Source organism: Xyrauchen texanus, chromosome 49, assembly GCF_025860055.1.
Source record: "Xyrauchen texanus isolate HMW12.3.18 chromosome 49, RBS_HiC_50CHRs, whole genome shotgun sequence".
NCBI classification, from domain to species: domain Eukaryota; kingdom Metazoa; phylum Chordata; class Actinopteri; order Cypriniformes; family Catostomidae; genus Xyrauchen; species Xyrauchen texanus.
This window is the reverse complement of record NC_068324.1, coordinates 9,918,183-9,940,962: the sequence shown is the minus strand read 5'-3', so window position 1 is coordinate 9,940,962 and position 22,780 is coordinate 9,918,183. Positions and strand designations below refer to the sequence as shown.

Below are 22,780 nucleotides of genomic sequence, written 5' to 3'. Positions count from 1 at the left end.
GTAAATTGATTGTGATTGGCCCATTCTGAACAGCGCTGCCAAAAATAAAAGGTGCCAGGTGACAGCGCCGTCTATGCACTGCCTGCTTCAGTAGTGGTCTAGTGGTCTGTCGTCGTGATTTACAAAAATTGAATCCCACTCCAAATTATGTCACACTAAATGTTTAGTTTCACTATTTAAAATGTTACAATTTGTAAATGTCACAGCGAATGCAGTTTCATGTTCATACCTGCAGTTCTGATCTGATGATATCGGAGTATGGTTTATGGGTCAGGGCTCTGATTTTTCGACTGCCACTTAGATCCTCTTCACTGCTAGCAGATAGCAAGGAATCATTGGTCACTGTAGAGAGAGACAGACATTGAATGAAGATTACATTTGAATTAAGCAGATCATTTTGGTAAATCCATCTTGTAATGGTAAACAAAGCAATGCTTGCTCTATGATCGACATGATCAGCAAAGTACACATTAAGGTTTCTCACATACTTTGAGAGAGGGCCAAAACATCCTTCATTTTTCTGCACTGGCCTAAGAGAGCATTGAGTTCTTCAATGTGGCGATCCTGAGAATTTAAATGGATTATATGTTCAGTTTGTTGGTACAACCACAATAAAATACCAAACATTTCTAACAGTTTTTGAGCTGTTAACAAATGCAACATGCATGAATGCTTACTTACCTTTTCGTTATTGGCAGCTATTAGTGTCTCCATTCCAGTTTTTAGCCTCTGCAATTCTTGATCTGAAACATATAGACCAAAATTCAGTATGTATGCTGTACATCATTGGGGTGACACTACATCACAGTACATTTACAAAAGCAAACAGATGGAAGATGTTGAGGTTGCTCTGCAGCGGATCAAATCATTCTTTGGTCAAGTGAACCAGGTAAAAAAAAAAAATGTTCAAAACAGTTCAGAAAGACATGTGCTGATCTTTCAGATCAAAGATATTGCCAAGAGCAGCAAAAGATATAGTGAAAAATGAAACATTCTCCTTTAGAAAATCATTTTCAGTAAGTGTGTACATGCTTGTCCAGGTTTGCACATGCTCTTCAGCCTAGCAGTGATTTAATTGAGACTTCACAGCAGAGCTTTGTGCGTCTTTAATGAAAGACAGACAAATTGACTCTGATTCAGACAAGCTGGTCAACACTCTCAACCCCATCCTGCAATCAACACTACACTGTGGTGTATCAAATGGCTTATAAGTGTCTGTGACAGGGCGGAAGGCGGGGCTGGGTCGTGATTCCACACACCCGGCCCCTAATCAGGCTAATTAGACCTCGAGAGGGATAAAGGCTGACCGAAGATGGCAATGCAACAGAGAGAGTGATTTACGGACAGCTGTCTGACACCTGTGTGTGTGTTTGTGTTTTTGTTAAGTTTATCATTAAAATATGTTTTATATTGTCAAGCCGGTTCTTGTCTCTTCCATTCCATTAATCCCTTTACACTGGTGCCGAAACCAAGGAGGAGGAGGAATGCGCCATAGTAGAGTCCTCGGCACTACCATCCACCCCAACAGAGCAGCCGCGGCCATCTACAGGGGGACGGAGGAGCCCGGCCAACCTGAGAGCGGACGAATGGCCGCCGACCGAGTAGGGAGAAGGGGCTCCTATAGCCGACTGCCTGCAGCTGTCAAGGCCGTTGCCAGGGGCGGGGGGAGACTCCTACCAGCCGCAAAATGCGGCAGGGTCGTGACAACCACCGACCCCGAGCGGGGCTCCTAGCCGACCGCCAGGAGTGGGAGAACTGCTGCCAGGGGAGACCCCTTCTGTTTACTGAGAACACGGCAGGGTGTTACGTCCGCCAGGGGCCGGAAGACTGCTAACCAGCTAATAATAAACAGCTTGAACACCGTAAGCTGGTGTGACCTGGTTTTCCAACAGGGAATACTTCCATTAAACTGTTTTGACGTATATGTGCTGTAATTAAATACTTAATTATCTTTATTATATTTTATATAAAATTTTTATTACGGATATTTATGTCAATTTATGTAAATTACATTTTATTATATTAATATACTATATTTTAGTATATTACTGATATTTATTCAATGTATTATTTTTTGGCATTTCTATCTTTCATTATAATGCAATATATTTAACAACAAATAAAAAGGATTACAAATAAGCATTTTATAATTATCTTAATTATATATTTGTATAATTGATTTTATTTTAACAATATTTCAATCATATTTTTACAATTAATAATTTAATTAGATTTTAACAATTCTTTACTATTTTTACTATTATTACTAATATGTATTTTTATTAATTGTATAAAAAAAAATTAATTACTGTATAAGTCGTTTCAAATTCTGTGATGACTGTGAGTCGTAAGTCAACAGCAAGAAGTTGCTACACCTACTACTGAGCTGTTAATAAATAAACAGATTTTGAGATCAAATGCTTAGTCGCACAATAAATGTGTAAAATGCAGTGGCATAAAAAACAGCTGTGAGATAATCCCTACTTGATTCTTTCCAAGGTTTCTCTGAATTTACCCTCCTATATGCATTAATAGGTTACAGAATTACGTGTTTATTTCACAGACCCATGGGAAAGCAATGAGTGTGGCTGCAGGGTGTGATGACAAGCATGAATAACTTAAAACCCCCTCTCCACCTCACACACACACACACACACACACACACACACACACACACACACACACACACACACACACACACACACAGGTAGCTATTGACGGGATGGGTACGACAGGCTTGACAGCCTGCCAGTATAAATTATGCAGATTGACAGAGAGGCGCTGAGAGGTAGTTGGATCAAATTGGTAATAGCATAGGAGGATCTGAGACTTTGAAATGTTGGCTTACATTTGTCTCTCAGCTTTCTCTTATACACTTCCTCTACAACAGGGAGCGGTGAAAAGAAGGGGGACAGAGGCCACAATTATTGACAAAACAGTCACATGTTAGTTATCTCAAAACTTACTAAACCACATGCCAACACATACGTCACTCCCATGCAGCTAGTAATCATCAAAGACCCCTTGAAATCAAATGTCCCGCCTCCTATTACCTGTTACGAATACTCCCCTCGATAACCACCAGAGAGCACTGTCACCCGAGTATTAACTGTTCTTACGAACTACGATTCCTATTATCCTCAGCGGGACTGATTACGAACCCATTTCATGGACTATTTAAGCACTGCAAACACGGCTCAGTGCGAAGTTTCTTGTTTTTGCCCCGCTATCTATTTTAGTCTGCCTGTGTTTGATTCTCTGCTGCCTGACTTTTGACCTTGATCTTTTCCTGGAATACTCTTTGTCATTGTTTTCTGCCTGCCTTGACCCTCTGCCTGTTTTGTGACCACAATTATTGGATTTGCCTACATTGCTGTATATTTTGAATACTGACCTCTGCCTGTTGTATATTCTCTGTGACCTTACAAGTAAAGCTGCAAATGGATCTACCTTCTGGTTCTCCTGAGTACGTATATGTTACATTACAATCCGAAACTGATTAGCAAGTAGCAAATTATGATTCATGATTGTGATGTAAACTAAAAGCTATTGGTTATTTTAAAAAATAAATAAATAAATAAATAAAAAGGAAAAAAAGAATGAGGCCTTTTATTTTCCCCACCCACACTTTCTGTTAAAATAGGAAATACGTCACCACAGGACAGTCCTCAGTGGCGTGCTGTAGCATTTTCGTTAGGATTTAATCTGCTTAGATGTACCTCTCTCTGTGATGTCATTGCTGACAGTTCCCCGGGATAGAAGTTGATTCTGAAGACACTCGATTTCAGCATCTTTCGTAGCAAGCAGCGGCTGGAGTTTGGCAATCTCTGCCTGCAAAATGGAATCAGCAGATAAGCACCCTCGAGAACACAGTGAAAATATTTTCTGCCTAGAAAATAAACATTTCATCCATACAGAAAATAGATTAACATGGATCACATTTCGCACGTCATCACAGTTGATCACATTAATGTTTTTTTGGGAAACTGGAGAGTCTGACATTGACAGCACAAATGCAACAGATCCAGGTTAACCACAATATAAAACTGTTGATGTAGAGGTTTCTTATGAGGACTAATCTTGTCTAAATGGCTCCTTTTTTACTCTAAATCTCCAGATTTCTACAAAGTTCTGGTAACCGTACACTTGCACTGTATGGACCTACAGAGCTGAGATATTCTAAAAATCTTAATTTGTGTTCTACTGAAGAAAGAAAGTCATACACATCTGGGACGGCATGAGGGTGAGTACATGATCTACTATTTGAATGTAGAGCATTCCAAATCACATTTAGGCCCCTTTTCAGTTAGGATGCTGCCATAGAAGAAGGACTCATCAAGACAGCTCATTAGGTTTTTGAACAGACCTATAGCATTAATATGGATGCTTTAACGATAAAAGTATTTCAGTTCTGAAATTAAAACGTTTGGACAATGGATCCTGTTCACACACAAGCTCTAAACTGTAAATAGCATGTAAATTCATGAAAAAGACTATGTTTGAAAGTCTCTTATTACAGATAGTCTGTGAAAGGCATCCCCACCAAGAGACAAGGGTTAGTATTTTATAATGTTCCTTGAGATCCACTTATAATGTCAGTGTGCTTTTTCATTAAAAGTAGTCATCATTTAGGAATAATTGGTAATTTTCTATCCAGTTTTTGTGCCTCTGCTTCAAATGCTCAGTTTTTTGGGGCGTGTGTTCTTGAAGACTTCAATGTAAATGGCCACTGCTGTGATGGGGTAACATCTTTGCATGTGGATATGTGTAAATGCCCCTGCTATTACGCACGTGTGGGGTTGTTTTGAAAACTTTGGATTGTTAAAAAAATGACAACCGGAGGAATTCATCCATACATGTTTTAGCCCGAGTCTGATCCAGAATTAACCCCCTCCACAAACACCACAGATACTGCAGTCTGTGACAGCATGATAAGTAATCACTGTAATTTACTTGTCTATTTGTGTAACAGGTATTACTTTTAATCGTTTTCCAATGGTGAAACACCTCTGTGTTTTACAAATGCCGAGTAACGTATGACAGTACTAAATAAAGTGTAAATACATAGTGCTATCACTAGGATCAAATCAAATACTCAGTACGCATCTAACAGTCTGTAACATACGAAGCAAAACAATTAACATGGATACTCACACTTGTTTGTTGCGACATCACTGTTGGGTCCAATATAGTTGGCACTGCATCAACTTTTAATTTAAGTCTCTCTGCTTCGAACTGTGTCTTATTTGTGAAAGAATCATAGGTAAAATGAAGCGAACAAACACACGTTCTTACCGATGCGATCCAGGACTTCATTAAAAATAAACGTCAGCCACTCTTTCTTAATGTTGGGATCCTTGCGAAGCAAATGCAAGAGATCTAGTTTCCTACAACCTGGCACTGCAACGTCCTAAAATCTTCGTAGCCATCATGGCACCTCCTGTTGATCTAAAAATAATCTCACCGCTCTAACCGCAAGACTGGTGGGTGGGCCTAAGCAGTGTCGACGATAAAGTAGGCATTGATCTGTTTACGCAGAGGCTGGTCTGTGCTGATGTAAATCCCTCACTATGACATTTTAGTGAGGGGGAAGTAGAGAACAAGCCATTTTGGCTCCTCCTTGGTTTCAATAAAGCCTTTTTTTTTCAGAAATGAAGAAGTTTCTGAAATGTACAGTATGTTTTTATAGTGCTATGAACTCTTATATGTCAAGATATCATGGTAAGTTTGATTTTCCAGTTCATGACCCTATAAGTGTTTTTATAGTTTTTCTCTACAGCATACAGAAAATAACCAGGCATATCCGTATACTGTAATGACGTCTACAGAAAGGATTTCTGTATGGACATGGTGCGCTAGTCTCTATATTTTCTAATGTTAACCTACTCAACCCAGGCTCCCTCGAAGATAGGCAGAACAGACAATCTGCCGGAGGATGAAATCAAATGAAACGAACACTCAAACACACAAACACACACATGCTTCTTCCACTGATGAGCACAAGGGGCAAACACAGATGGATGACCTTCAGCAGCCCATCCCCTCATACATTGCTCCCTACACTGCTTGCTTAGACACAACTCGCAGTGGAAAAGATTGCCACTGGACCATGTGGTGCACTAGAGAGCAACAGTGGCGATGCAAGAACTGTTTAAAGATATGGGGCATTGTGAAAAAACAACAATGATGTACGAACATTTTGTACATGTGAAGACTTGGCCAACAACATAAAAAATAACATGGATCAGCAATTGACTGAGTGCTGACCAATTACCTAACACAAAACATATCCAAATGAAAGAAAGAGCAAGGCACACAGGGAGCAGCAGAAGGTAAAACAACCAAAGGAGTGGACATCAAGGAACTACAACAAAACATAGGCCCTGTCCCAAATGGTGCACTTCATATGGCCTTTGCTTGCATGTCTATGAAGTCTAGAAGATCACAGGGTGTCCCATTTAACTATAGGTTTCAGGAGAGTGCTTACAAGCATCCCCTTTGTGGTCAGTATACCGTCCTTGATGCACTCTTTTCCTGAGCCAAGAAACAAGAGGAAGCTCACTTGGAAAAGTATGCATTAGATCAGTTGGGAGGGTGTAGAAAGAGCAGAGTCAGTTCAAAATCTAGCCAGAATACAGCAAATTCTACAATGTAAGTCCAGAGCAGAGGTTGGTTTTGATTTATCACCAAAAGTATTGTGGCTTCAGCTCCGTCCAAAATGATGACTTGCAGCCTTGTGGTCTTCACTTGCAAATTTCCATGAAGTCCACAAGACCACTAAGGGTCCAATGTGCTCTTTTATGATGGTTACCCTGGTGCAGAGTTCACAGGGTCTACTACTACTAAAGCAGAAAACGCTTGGCATAAATTTCGTCAGCAGCAAAGTCCGTGCGGCAGCCCAATTTTTCGCGCAGACCTGTGCACATTGTTGCCATATAAGGCTGGAGCTGACTGTACTAAAGAGTCAAAGTGCACATGCGTTGAAAGCGTCCATGCTGGCTCATGGTCAAAAGAGTATATTTAAAAGGTTAGAGTACTTGACATACACGCCACATTATTGCACGTGGAAAAAAAAGGTATATCCTTGCCTTAACAATCCAAAAAATGCAACATTACGTCACCAAATTGTGGACCACAAGGGCTAAGGGCGCCATTTGGAACTGGGCCATCATAGCCCTCTCCTTTGTGTCATACAACTCACGGAGGTCAACTAGGGATAATGAGTGGGAGCAAGGTTAAGCACCTGAGCTATCCGACAGCGCTCCTCCCAATGCTGCCGCTCTACCTGAGTGTGCTCGACCGTGAGCTTCAGAGCAGAAAGCTTGGTCAGGAGTGACTGGTAACAGACATGGAGGGAATAGGTGATAGAGAGCTGGAGAAAGAGAAAGCCAGAGTGATGTTTGTTATGCTGAGAGTCTGTAAGAAGATGGACACCAGTTAATATATACTTAGAGGAGATATGGGATATGGGAATAGCAAGACGTTTTAAGCAAGAAGTTTAAGAGTTTGCATTTAGCCAAGCTAAAAAAAAAAAAAAAAACTGTTAGTAAATGCTGAAGAGAATGAAGAAGTTGGATAAAGTTTTTAAGACCCAATGAAAGTTTTGTGGCTTTTAATCCATTTCTGTTACCATTGAGGTCATCTACTGTATATACTAGTGTACTCCTAAATGCTGAAAATCTTTGTTTCAGCAGTTAAACACAAATTTGTTTTTCTTTCTATTCCAAGAAAACAGGCCAACAACCTTGCACTGCACACAATTTTGTCCAATCAAAAACACTTCCTGTGTCCAATAGTATGTGACCACAGTAATGAAAACTGCACTCATCAAGTGATTTAAAGCAGTACCATAAGAGCCCCAATAATTAGTTCCAAGACTAATAAGTAAGTATTTAATCTTTTTGAGAGGTCATTTGAAATATACAATACCTTTGTGGCTTTGAGTTTCCTCTCATATTGTGATTTCTCCCCTTCCAGTTCATCAACTTTGCTCTTAAGAATGCGAAGCTCTTGCAGCAATGCCTGATCAACAAACAATTATACAGAACAGCGATTACAAAAATAACCTTCCATTATTGCAATAGTATATGAACAAATTAAACTTTTATTCTGTAACTATCATGTCAAATATTGTTTTATTTTATGTTTACATAGACACATAAAGCATAAGATCATTCTGAACAATATACAAAAGGAAATTCAAGGAAAAGGATTTAATAAGGATCCATAAATGGCAGTTCCCACAAAACCGTGCTGTTAAAATATGAAAAAAACTTTTTTTGGAAATCCATTTTGGTTTCTTAAAATAATGCATTTGCTCCTTAAAAAGTTATACAATTGACCAAGAAAGAAATATTTAATAGCAAAGTCAAAGGATCACCACTACACCCAAAACCCACTGGAAGCTCTCTAGAACTAATTAGCAACCGTAAGCGTTAGTGAACTTCCGTCATGCAGGTAAACACCCAAAATAAGTTAGGACATTCTGTTAAAAACCAATGGTAGAATACAAGAACACACTGCAAACACCAGCAACCATGAAATTCCCACAGCGGAGCTCGCAGACACACTGATTTCACTGCAGGGAGAAATAGTTAGTAATAATTCCTGTTGGAGTCTCCAAAAGTGGAAATGGTTCAAAGATGAAAAATGGGGAATCTTAAAGTAAATCCACCACGTAAGGAGGATCTGCCTACATTCTCTCCTTCGCTTTTACAGCGGCAGCAATATTCCTCAGTGTCCGAAGCACCAAGGCCCACATCGGGGCTCTGGTCGTGAACCTCGCGTGTGGCACTGTCTCCCTGGCTCTCAAGGGCCCGCTGCTCTTGAATGCGATTGCTGATTTCCTCCTGGAATTTACACATCTGTTCCTGTAGCTCATTAATTAGATTAACCACACTCTAAGAGAACAGAAATAAAACAAAGCAAAAAAACAAAAAAGGAAAAAGAATGAAAATCAGATTTTTTTTTTTAAGGATGTTTATATATATATTGTTTTTACTGGAAAACAATACAAAGATACTCATTAAGAATATTCCAGGTTCAATACAATTAAGCTCAATCGACAGCATTTGTGGCATAATGTTTATTTCAACAAAAATCTATTTAGATTCGTCATCATCCTTCTCATCTTAAAAGTTAAAATACTTAACTTAAGTTAAAAAGAGGCACTTAAAAGTTAAAATACTCACTATTTCAAAAGTATAGCCACAAGACATAAACAATATGCATGTCAACATGATTTTAGTGTGATAAAATCACTTACTAACCTTTTCTGTGTAAAGTTATAGCCAATTTTACAACTTTGTTGACATGATGATGTAAAGGTAACAAACCCTAAAAAGGCTGTAAAAATTACAATTTAAACATGTTTACAGCTCAAATAATACATAAGTTTTAACAAAAGAATGTGCTTTTATACAATTTTAAGCTTCACATTTCTGCATTTAAACTCTCCAAATACTTCATTCACTTCCATTGTACTGTAAGTGCCTCACTGTAACCTCGATTTTTGCCTTTTTTTTAAAGAAAAGGAGGGATGAGTCTAAATAAATGTTTGTGGTAATCAACATTATGCAACAAATGCTGTCGATTGAGCTTAACTTGTATTGATCCTTTAAGGATGATTTCTGCTGTGTAATATATCACATATATCAAATGTATCCATTTGCAAGGCATATACAAACACATGTACAAGATCAACAAATAGAAGATTTAGTGGCAAAGCAGCACTGGCCCAATAACACTTTAACAAAGGCCCTGAGACCACTGGGCCATTCTTACGGTTGATTCCTGAATGAATAGACATAATGGTCAAATTATCAATCCTTGTTTTCTGAACAGACAAATTCATTGTTTGACATTGTACAACATTATTGGAGTCAGTGTAAGTATTTAATTTAATTTAATTAATTTAATTTAATTTGACCAATTGTCACACATTATACATACATTTCTGCATATACATGGTGAAATTATTTATTTTTCACATATCCCAGCTAAGCTGGGGTCAGAGTGCAGGGTCAGCCATGATACGGCGCCCCTGGAGCAGATAGGTTCAAGGGCCTTGCTCAAGGGCCCAACAGTGGTGTCTTGGTGGTGTTGGGGCTTGAACCCACGACCTTCTGATCAGTAACCCAGAGCCTTAACCGCTGAGCCACCACTGCCCTGAGCCATTTATATGCCACATGCCCACTCAAGAGGTGTATTTCCACATGTTGTCATTAAATGTGGTTCCTATGTTTCAACTATAAGATTTAGTCTTGAAAAAAATGTCCTTTGGTGTAAATGCCAGACTCCAGGAGGTGAAGGGGTCTGCATTGTGAGCCATTTTTGTCAGGGTAAATAAGTTACTGACCTATTTAACAATTTAAAGATGGGTCTATGTAAGGGCAAGCTTGTCTGGGGTCCAAGATACTATATTTCAAAGATTTAAATACAAGGACTAGTGATTCTAAACAAATGTTGAGGCCAGATGAGGGAGAACAACATCTGTACCTAATCTGAACTAGAGACCTATTATAGTACTACATGTTGATTATAACATCTTACTTGATATGCAATGAACATGTTAATGTTAAGTTTGTTTTACACTTGTAAACAAGTGAAGGATTAGTCAAGCTAATCTTAGTCATATTGTCAGAAATGTAAAGGCTGTTAGCCTGAGGAAGTTTCATATGAATGAATATCAATGATACTCCCTGTTGATACTAAAGCTTATGATAAGGCGCATGTTCTGCACATACAGTATATTTAGCTGTGTTTAGAGATTTGTGAGTGGGGGGATGGCTGTGGTGAAAGTGTTTGTGTCTATGATATGTCTGAAGTGGATGTCTAGCATTTCATCCTGTTGAATGGAGCCTTGCAGCTGTCACACTTCAGGCCAGTGTTTGTTGATGCAACAAATGGTAAAGCGGAATCAGTTAGCACAGTACCAAGACTGCGTGGTGTAATGCTATTAGCTAAATGGATTTTGGGGAAAAACGGAAGACAGAATGATTTACAATATTGAGTCATCACTCAGCAAACTAAAAACTACAAACCCAAAAGTGTAAATAATTCTTGTTTCGTAAAATTACAGAAACTTTTCAGGAATGTTAACTGGTCACTGAATACTTTCACATACACTTGTGAAATGTAAAATTTACCAAGTACAGTATTGCACAAGTTATTCTGTTAAAAAAGCTATTTTCACAAAACTAGGGTCATGATGGTTGAATTTGTATGGTTAAACCCTCTCAGACATGTTTATCTCCTTTAATGCACTGCCGATAAACAATCATATTAAGGCGAACATCTACGGCAGTTGCGTTTTTGGAGCATCTAGGCCATAAGCATTGCATTTTTAGTCCAACTTTTCAAATTTGTCTTGAGACCCTTTCATTCTGCTCAAACTACATCTAGGTGTTTTTGAATGGAAGAACGCATCTTATGTAAATGCATCAGGGCTTCCTTAAAACCCATTATTCAACTTGCCCTTCAGGCAACACACCAACTAATACATTTTTTTTATATTTTGAAAAATAGTTTTGCAGATCCCTTTTCAAAACACAGAAATATGAAATATAAAATACATGTACCCTGTACCTTCTCAACGTGAATGACACCCATTGTCGATTCGTGTTAAAAACCGCTTGTGAGTTGTGTGCAGCTGAATGCTGGTCAAGATCTTTACAGCAGTAAGCACTTCTGGCATATTTCATTTCACATTCATCAAGATATCTGTCACTGTCTCAAATTTAGGCCCAACTCATGCTTTTGTGTCTCTACCAATTAGCATCTTCCCTTATCAGAGTATTGCCTTTTTGACACTGGTTTTGAATGTGTATGTGTAATTGTGAGCATGTTTACATCTGTAAATCATGCTTCTTTAAACAAACTGTTGGTGGGAAAGGCTAAGTCTGCCTGATAGCTCAGCTCAAATGAATGATGTACATTAGACATAACAATGAGACAGATGGGTTCACTGTCTACTTCCTTCCCTTGTTTTTGTGTCCTTGGTATACCTGTCTGAAACTTAACACTAAACGATACAGATACAGACAGCCACCATTTTGAAAGGTCAGAAATTATATAGATGAAAATTCCCCCAAAATAATGTATGTATGTATGTATATATATATATATATATATATATATGCAGTACTGTACAAAACGTCCCTATCGGTTACTCACTCGACGTTGTGTCAATGTAGTGACACTAGGGGTTGCCCTTGGGAGCCCCAAACTCCTCTGAGCTTTGAGAAAATGTCAATTGGAATTGGCGAGTGGAATTTGCATGCCACTCCCCCAGACATACGGGTATAAAAGGTGTTTACGGCTGCGGTTATCATGACCACCGGACACAGCACATTTACGGTAGGCACCGTAATGCGGAGGCGGGCCCCCCACCCCTACACGCCCAGCTGTGGCACAAACACACCCACGCCCGGGCGGTTGTGACAGATTATGAGGATGGTTCCCTGTCACTGACCGGTCCCATGGTGGGTGCCCAGATCCAGGTAAGTGCTTCGATGTCTCCCGACTCAGCACGCGGCCTCGTGCCTGAGGCAGAATCACAGCAGTGCTGATATAGGGCCATATCGCACTCTTGCTCGTGTGATATTGCTTAAAAATATATATATATATATATATATACACAAATACACACACACACACACACACACACACACACACACACACACACACACACACACACACACACACAGAGTATACATATAGTCCTATTCTAGACATAGCTTTATGTATTACTGCATAAAATATGAGTTGATGTTAATTGAATTTGATAGGTAACAGCCTAATTATCTAATTAGCAATTACTCATATTACACTGAAGTATTTGTCTTAAAAGGAATAATATATTTTTTTTAAATGGTTAGAAAACATATGCACTCAAAAAGGTAATATGTTCAATATTTAGTTAGAGCTGACTAATAAGTACCAGTCCAATAATTTTAGTATTAAAAAAATTATTTTTGAGAAATTGCACACAATTTTTAGCTAATGAAATATTTTAGAGCTAAGTATAACTAGAACAAAATATATTCACTAATAACATTTGCAAGACTTCTAGGCCTGGAAAACACAACTCACTTGGAAACCTGTCCACTTCCATCGGTCAGTGTTTGGGAAAATACTTAAAAAAAGGAACCTTCACATTTTTAGCTTGTCACAGCAAGCCAGACACTTAGCCAGTTTCAAGAATAAAGCTAAGGACAGATGCTCCTTTAAAGTTTTATGGTGTTTATCTGAGGCTCTGTTTGGTCTAAGTATTTGGTATACACTATGTTCTTTAGGGGCTTAAAGGTCCCCTTGGGGCCTGATAAGTAATTAGGTGTTAAGATGAGATAAATTAAAAATATCTACATAAATGCAACACAACCATGCCAACATGACTTCCCATTCCCTCATAATGTTTCAATACGTTAAAAGGAAACATCAGGTGAAATATCAGCTGAAAACATTTAAACTGAGATCAACGTGTTTCCTGAGCTTGAATTTCAAAGGGCGTGCTTGGTAACCACAAACAGTAATATTCTATACAAAATATGATTTTGTTCAGCAGAACCACACACTTTCCTATTGATATACTATATCTCGATAATGATTAAACTGCAGAAACACTGTGTGTGGCTTCAACTGAATTAGAGCCAACAGGTGGACTACAGACAGAGACACTCAAAAAGACACATAAAAAACATCAAACAGTCAACCACAATCAATCAACTAGAACTGTAAGAACTGACATTGACATTATTGACTATTATTTGGGTATGTTTTATAGTCTTCAGTTAACACATTGTTTGAGGAAGAGGATCGGACATGTTTCCAATAAAATATTGGAAATAAAATGTGGCTTTTTTTGCCCAATTAAACAAACAAATAAGCTATAATAAATCATCAATATAATGGTTACTTGTAGCATAAGAGTCCACAATTTTGCTACTCAAATTTTGAGATTTCTTTTTTAACTGTGTAGAAAATAACAGCTGTCAGTTGATACAAGACAGATCCTAAAAGAAGAGGAAGTACTGTAAACAGACGTTAACCCCCAAAGCCAAAGGATTAAACCATTATAAATTAAAGCACTAGAAAATTGTTGTTATTATTCTAGTAATATCTCATGGACGAACCCTTTGGCCTCTATGAACTGAAAGACTGATACTGTACCTCAGCCTTATGATGTTTGTCCTCTTCATCTTTGTAGTTGTGTTCCTCCTCCATACCGACCAGCTTGATTTTCAGATATGAAACTTCATCCATCAGTTCCAGTTTCTGCGTCTCCAGTGAAGTTCGGCTGAGGAGCTCCTAAACCACACACAAGTTAGTGAACACATGTTGGCACACAAACACACACAGAGTTGTACTGTATACAGTAACAATTACACAGCACACAGTCAGCTCCTCGCTGATCCAATGGGCAAGTTCTTGTACAGCAACATTTTGGCCAATGCTAAGCGCCACTAAATATATTGTGCTATATTTACTTCCTCTGCCTCTCCAGTGTGTGTGTGAATGTGTGTGTGTGAGATAGAGGAAGTCAGGAGGGTGGCGGAGGGCCAAAAGAGGGAAAATGTGTTTCTTACTATTCCTGATACAGAGGGCTAAATTCAGCAGTGCACTGGTAACCTAAACAGTGTTTAAAATTCCAAAATTAAAAAAATTGTATATCCACATTATTATCCTTTCAAAAAAAAGTACTGTAGTGCTATTACGGTACAGAGATGGTATCATATTGTAATCTTGTGGCACTTTGATAAATACTATGGTGCCGAATGATTACAACATTCATAAATCATAGTATTCCCATGGTATGTAAAAAACGAAAAAACAATAACACAGTATTGCATTGAAGGTAGACTGATATATTGTTTTTAACATTCCATTATTCACACTTCACAACTAAACATAATTTACTAAACGTATTTATTTTGTATGTGAAACACAAAAGGTGATTTTTTTATTAATATCTCGACCCTTTTATGCAACAGAATTAACTTTTCTCATACAGTAGTTTTCATGAACGTGCAACAGCCTTCAATATTTTCACTGAAAAATTGCAAGGTAAATTTCAGGTTGTTATTCACCAAAACCTATCATAAGCCTTCAGAAGACTTGGAATGTGATGCACAAATTGAATACTTTTATGATATACATCGGTCCTTTTTAAGCTTTAATGGGATAGTTCACCCATCATTTACTCACCCTCATTATATCCCAGGTGTGTATGACTTTCTTTCTTCAGGAGAACACATTTGAAGAAAAATGTAAAAATATCTCATTTCAGTAGGCCCTTAAAATACACGTGGATGGTGATCAGACTTATGAGGCTCCAAAAAGAGCAGACAGTCAGCATAAACATCATCCATATGACACCAGCTGTTATATTAATGTCTTGTAAAGAGTGAATCGCTTTTGGTGTGAAAAAAATACATATTTAAGAACTTTTTAATCTATAAACCATTGCTTACGGTCAGCAGCAGTATAAGCATTCACAAGAGCACTGAGTTCACATGGTCATTCATGTGACAAATTCGCGTTGGCATGTTAAAGACATAATCTCATGTTTTACTCTCACTTGAGACATCCAGGATAAGCACACAAACGCACCATTGTGAGTAAACAAGCAGATACAAATACAGATCTAAACCAAAACCAACTAAGCTTCTTTACAACGTTCCTCCTAATCAGTTGTAAACAGTGCTGCTCTTCCGTGTGTGTGGCACGTGCGTCAGTCCTCGCATGAGCATGCCAACGTGATTACGTCACACGTGCATACCGCTGCTGACCGGAAGCAATGCTTTATACTTAAAAAATACATAAAAAGTAAAAAATGTATCGTGTCACTTTAGAAGACATTCATTCTGGAGCTTCAATTGTCAGATCACCGTCCACTTGAATTTTAAGGACCTACTGAGTTCTGCTGAAGAAAGTCACATTGGAAGGCATGAAGGTGAATAAATTATGAAAGAATGTTCAATTTTGGGTGAACAAACCCTTCAAATCCATTAGCATTGCACTGAAAAGACGGGCCAAGGTATTCACTGAAAAATCTTCTTTTGTGTTTTGCATAAGAAAGAAAGTCATACTAGTTTGAAACAACATGAGGGTAATTTATGCCAAAATGTTCATTTTACTGTTGCATTCAAAATGCATTTTATGTTTGGGTTGTCATGTGTGATTATTTAATTATCAGAAAATGCAAAAAAAAAAATGCAGATTCAATCTGGGCCTAATTATTAAACATTACATTAATCTGAATCTTCACCACGGATACACTAACTTAAGATTTCAAAAAATGCACTTCCCCTTCCTATTCCACATTATGACTTCCCCTTTTTAGTAAAACCTCCAAAAATCAAACCAAGCAAGTACAACCCCCAAACTCATATCATGATCAATGGAAACATGGGTAAATGCTTGACACTGCAACCTGGGCGAAGCCAAGCTACAATCAAATTATTCATGTCTTACTTTGCAAAAATCAGACAGTACAATTTAGGTCAGTCTAAAGTGTTTATGTGACAGTTTAAAAAGAGCAATTATCGTTTTAGTCTGACTGAAACTTTTAAAGTGTACGTAAAAAGTATTGACCATTGGGAAATTAGCGCTACATCTAAACCTTGCAAAATTGGCAAATATGTTTTACAAATTGAAACTAGGAGCCAACAAAGACCTATGGTATGATACTTGTCCAATCAAGCTGGGAAAACATGAGGGCTCCTTCTATCTCTCTATCTCTGACATTCAATCATTATATGACTGTTGGCATAGAAGCTCTGTTATGGAATCCTGAACATGCACACAATGAAAGCTCCTATGTGTGGCCACTTCTCACAGAATTGACATTAATTTGTATGGAATGGCAAAATAAATATTAACTTCAATTGGTATTCCAATACCAGTTATCTAATTATATACTTTCTATAATAAATTGTACACTTATTAGATGAATTAAATGTACCCAAAACAAACTTTTTAAAAGACTGTTTCCACTTTCAAATGTGCCTGAAGTGAAAAGAAACGTTCCATCTTGTTAATCATATAACCTTTGTAATCTGTCCCAATGACCCAAAGCACTTTTTCAGAGCATATTTGTGAATTTGTTTCAGCAATTACTAAAAAACATGACATTTTTCATATCCTACAATGGAAACCCACAAAAAAGTAACTATTACTGCGGTATCTCTTGGCAATGCTTAAGGAATATAGCAGTTTTAAAGACAGCACCTCGGAAAACAGATTCTCTATGCAAATCAAAGAAACAGCTGCCAGTGAACTGTGGCTAAACACAAGCTAGCTCTAGCATGGTTACAGTTCCACCAGTTTAACACAGTTACCCATACAACAAACAATGCTACATTAAAAAACACACACATTTATCACATTATACTGCTATTACTATACTGTATATTCATCAAACAAACAATTCCACATAGATGATGTCTTGGTTTGGTCTAGTCAAATGCGCTTGGATCTGAAAGTATGCACTAGGTGTAATTATGTTTGAACTGAGTAACCTACATTCATAAAGCAAGTACACATTGACAACATGCACCAAGACTGAGTTAGTCCAATAGCAAAACCAGCATGAAGAAGAGTCAGTCATTAAACTTCTCTGTCTTCTATTTCCCTGATTTCTATGTAACCTCATGATCTGTTTGGGGTGTGAAAAAACATAGGCCTATTTATCATTGAAATATCAGGTTGAGCCACCATTCCTTTTATAGAGTATGTTCTTAAAAGAACTGATCACAAACAAAATATCAACTTGACAACATTCATCACATGTCCAGCAGTAAAAATGTTACATTACTTCTGTTTGGGAGGTCTAAGAGACGTCATATAAAACACTGCTAACTGCAAAGAATTTAAATCAAATGAAATTAATCCTGCCAGTTGTCAAATTAGATTTGTTTTATTATATTTTTCTACAATGTGTTTTGCTGGGCTGCATTTAGCCTCAAACAGAAGCAACATAAGAATATTTGACAATAAATACAGAAAAGTTCAGCTCAAATCAGATTATGAGGATTAAAGTCTGAAAATATTGAGTATGCTCTCTTACCTGTTGGAGCATTTCCTCAGTAGAATTGAGTTTATGGTGGTGTTCCTCCAGAGAACTTTCCAGATCTCTGATCTTTTCTCCTTGAGCTTCAACCTGGTCAGTGAGGACACTCACCTGAAACCAACAGACAACGTTCAGACTAACCTGAAACCTGCCCTCTCCTTTGCTTTCTCTTCTTCCTGCGATTTCTTTTCACGTCCCTCCTACAGGTATGCTAATGACGATTGCAACACACGACCAACTCCAACGTGTAAACACAGCAGAGGAATTTACCTCAAACCTGGATTGCTATGTTAAAAACTGCCATTCAGTAGTGTAGACCGACATTTGAGCAAGTGTTGCAATTGCTTTGAAAGTGCTCTTTTGTTCAAAACCAACTGAAGGACTGCCAACCAGTAGGACAGGTAAAAGGATAAGTAGAGCACCTTGAAGGCTTAAGGAGCCAATCACGTTTATCAGTGTTTTAGAGCACAAGGCAATCCACCAATCAGAGTGCAAGAGGGGCGGCAAATGTTGAATGGCAACTTTTGTACCTTTTTACAAAGCTAAACAACCTACATTCTTAAAGGTGAAGTGTCAAATTTCTCCTATCATACATTAATAATAAGTAAGCCATTTGTAGGATGACTTGTGGCACTTTTTAAACACTGCTCTGCATGAGTGGTCGGACACGTGAAACTCTGGCTTGACCAATGGCGTGAGTTGGGTGGGAGAACCTGTTCATCCAAACAAAGGAGGATGGGGGATAAGGACATTTAGGAAACTTTCAGTGCTTGTTATTATTATTATTGCCCTATTTTTAAAAGCCCCTAACCGTAAGAATTTAACTTAAGGGACATTCAAACCAAATAAACGCACAAAAAGTTAGCATAAAAGTTAACCATCCAATTCCAGACATTTAATCCATGTCTTCAGAAGAAACATGATAGCTGTGGGCAAGAAACAGATACATATTTAAGTCCTTTTTACTATAAATCTCCAGCTTTGACCAGCCCTGATCAGTAGGTGGCGATACGCACGAAGAACGCAAATCGCTAAAAAAACAAAAAAGAAGAATGTAAACGTGAAAGTGGAGATTTATAGTAAAAGGGATTTAAATATTAATCTATTTCTCACCCACACCTATTATATCAGTTCTGAAGATTTGGAATTACTCACTGGAGTCTTATGGATTATTTTTATGCTGCCATTATGTGCTTTTTAGAGTGCTTCATTTGTGAAGCACTCCAAAACACTTCATTTATGTTTTGCAGAGGAAAAAGTCATACACATCTGTAAATGATGAAAGAATTGTCATTTTTGGGTGAACATTTCCATTAAAAAGCAACCTAATAACCACCCAGAACACACGTACAACCATAAAGCAATGTGCTACAATGCACTCTGGACATCTTAGCATTATAACAGTGACTGAGAATCTAGAAATGTAGATATTTTTGCATTTGTTTGGTGCCCTTATGCATGCAGTTGAAAAACAACCTTGTGTTGTTACAAACCTCTACGACATTTTTTCCACCATGGTGTTTGCCTCAATATAGCAGTTTTAAAGACAGTACCTCGGAAAACAGATTCTCTATGCAAATCAAAGAAACAGCTGCCAGTGAACTGTGGCTAAACACAAGCTAGCTCTAGCATGGTTACAGTTCCACCAGTTTAACACAGTTACCCATACAACAAACAATGCTACATTAAAAACACACACATTTATCACATTATCCTTTTGTGTTCAATGTCATATTGGTTTGGAACAACATGAGGGTGAACGATCCCTTTAATATGATAATGGCTAAACACACACTGTGGTGGCTGCTGTGTGTTGAGTAACATCAACCCCCTAACATTTCCATTATGATCGTCTCATAGGTATGTGACCTACAACTGTCCCATTATGCATGAGACAGGGCAGCTAGCTGGAGCACAGAGGTGTCACATGTCTCTTTCCTTCACAGAGACATTATAGTCTCCTGGTTTGACCCTGTGAGGTTTTTACGAGCATGTTGGCTAGTTGTCATCTCATTGTGTTGACACTGAGGTTATTATGTTGAGCTAATGTATGCCTTGAAGGCCTGAGAGAAACATCTCACCTGGAGAACCAGAGACTCTTTGTCTCCTTCTAATCTCGACAGCCTTTCCTGATACGTCTCATTGTTGCTGGAGGACTGGAGGTTAACCTGTGGAGGCACACGTGGACACACACACAATTTATTTGTATGGTATATTATAGCAGGGACTTCCAATGGATATTTTTTATTAACAGAATTGTTACAATTGTTTAAACAATTATATGATACCAATTTTTATTAGAATTAGTATCTGGTAACTGTATCACAACAGTAGTTTGGTGGGGCAAAAATAGCATGTAACAGCTTCCTAAACTCAATCATCAGTATCAATGCTTGGGTCTCTGAGGGTTAATTAAGACATTATCTGGTACCTTTATGTCTTTTTTCCTTATGAGGATTTCTCAAAAAGTCCCAAATTGTAGGTTGTTTCAGCCTATTCTGTCTTTGTGGGAACATTCATTTCAGATCGCAAAACTTGAGCCACACACAGACAGAAAATGAAAGTAAATGGGGGGGATGGCAAGGGGAGGAACTAACCTGTTCTTCCACTTTTTTAAGAATGAATGGATCGCTGCCAATGGTGGAGTAAACTCAAATAAAGAAAAGTAAACAACTGTCTCAAATGAGTGTTGTTCAAAAGGTATTAAATGGCACATTGGTGTGAAAACGAACAGTTCTAAACAGACAGGTCTGACATCACTTTAATGCAAACACAATAAAAGAGATTACAAATGAATGAGGTAATTTGCACAAGGTTTTTAAGTCAAAATAACAATGAAAAAAGTAACTGTTACTCCACTCTAAATGATCCATTGCTGTCACTTACATCTTAATGCTACAATAAAGCTCTCTTTTTAGAGCTTATGTCTGGAGGAGGGCAGAGTTATAGGGCTAAGCATGAAGGACTCAGGCCTCGGACATGAAGCTTTCACTGCATGGTAATTGCTCAGTTTAGAGCAAGTTTGAACACAACTTGAGGCCTTTGTTCTTTTAGTCTTAGGGTAACATTTATGAGAAAGAAGGGTTTGGATGTGACCACATTTTATATTTACCTGAGGAGCCCAAAATTAACTTAAACAGTATTATTAAAAATTGAGCTATGACTTGAACAATAATTATGAACCTTTAACTCATTCAAGTGAGTAAATGTGAACATTATTTTGATGTAAGTTCAGGAAACTTAATTTCATTACACTTTACTTAATAGTACACAAACATAATTTTTGGAGTGATTGACTTTGCTTTTTGCCACATTGTATGCAAAATTACTGCCTTGTTGTGGAAGATGGTTAACCAGGTCCACATCAAATTTTACACTTTTAAATTAAAGTGCTCAAAAAAGTAATGAAAATAGGATGTCACTGCAGGTGTTAGCTTAGGCACCACCTTGATTTTAAGTACCAACTAAACCACCAATTCAACCACATTTTTAAATTTACAGTGAGCTCCCTTAAATTTTAGAGTACTAAGTTCAAACATTGAGATTTATGATGCTCAAGAGCAGTGGTTCCCAACCCTGGTCCTGGAGTACCCCCAACACTGCATATTTTCCCTGCACTCCAAACAGGAGAAATCACCCCCTGAAGGGCATTTAGAAGGAATAGCAATCATGATATTCACGCTGTTAGAGCACTTCAAAGTGAATTTCCAGTAAAAAATTACTTAAAATGTGAGTCCCCGAATGCCTCTATTTTTCAGCCCCACACATTTTAGCCCTCCAAAACTTTAACGATGGTTGTAAAGACTACGAAGGAAATAGGGCATAGGGATGATCACTTCTTAATGGTGCGCACCCTTTGTCGCCATTACTTGACACACCCAATTCTGCTCATGAAGCCTCTAATAACAAGCTGATGAACTGAATCAGGCCTATTGGATAAGGGAGACATCCCAAATGTGCAGTGTTGGGGATACTCCAGTCAGGACCAGGGTTGGGAACTACTGCTTCAAAGCACCAATCCAATTTATTACCCCACCAGAGAGACGTGTTTATAGCAAGACATCCCACAAGCCCTGGAATTTCCCTCTTTTCATGATTGCAGAACTGAAAAGACCTGAAATGGTTTCATAGGAACTCTGAAGAAACTACATGATCATTATTACCCCGCTGACTAAGAATGTATGACATTATTAAGAGGTTTAAAATACAGCCCCTCCCTGTAATACAGTAATACACTCCATTCATCTTCTATTAGCTTTGTTACTGTTCCACATGTGCCATAATTACTGTCATTTCTCTCATCCTTTGGAATGTAAAAGATTTGTAGCAAAGGTGCCCATTCAGAGGTATTCTTTTTTAAATGTTACACATACCTGCCCCATATCAAGCTAACCACATTCCTTCAATATCTTGTAAAACCATCATTTGTGACAAGCATGTGCTAGCTTTCAACGCCTCTTGCCTTCAAAAACAGTTGTGCACACTGGCGTTGTAACACCACCACCTTCAAATTGAATTTTACTGCTTGATTTACTACACAAAGTACTGAGTATTGTGTCACAGAAAGCTTTTTTGTTTGTATTCAAGGGCATGAGCTCAGCATCATTTATAAAGAACAGTATAAAAAGAGCTTTTGTACTATTGCAAATCACAAGAGCCCCGGCACACATCCAAACCTGCACAACACTGCCTGATGACTCTTGAGTCATT

The 22,780-nt window shown here is 38.0% G+C and overlaps 1 protein-coding gene across 10 annotated transcripts in view; it reads right to left on the bottom strand.

Moving 5' to 3' along the window:
• Positions 1-22,780, bottom strand: part of LOC127640413 (liprin-beta-2-like) — a 67,253-nt gene that overhangs the window by 17,641 nt on the left and 26,832 nt on the right. For 8 of the 10 annotated variants that reach the window (XR_007970089.1, XM_052122954.1, XM_052122955.1 and 5 more), the window contains 9 exons: positions 20,152-20,238; positions 18,068-18,181; positions 14,170-14,307; positions 8,697-8,900; positions 7,930-8,022; positions 3,720-3,831; positions 682-743; positions 489-564; positions 230-342 (listed from right to left, as the gene is read on the bottom strand). Coding sequence is in view for 9 of the 10 variants with exons in the window: in XM_052122954.1 (XP_051978914.1) it covers positions 230-342; positions 489-564; positions 682-743; positions 3,720-3,831; positions 7,930-8,022; positions 8,697-8,900; positions 14,170-14,307; positions 18,068-18,181; positions 20,152-20,238 (999 nt within the window). In the remaining variant the exon portion in view is untranslated. Of the gene's footprint in view, positions 1-229; positions 343-488; positions 565-681; positions 744-3,719; positions 3,832-7,929; positions 8,023-8,696; positions 8,901-14,169; positions 14,308-18,067; positions 18,182-18,340; positions 18,437-20,151; positions 20,239-22,780 lie in introns of those variants that run through there. The other 2 variants (XM_052122964.1, XM_052122961.1) reach the window with 2 other exon arrangements.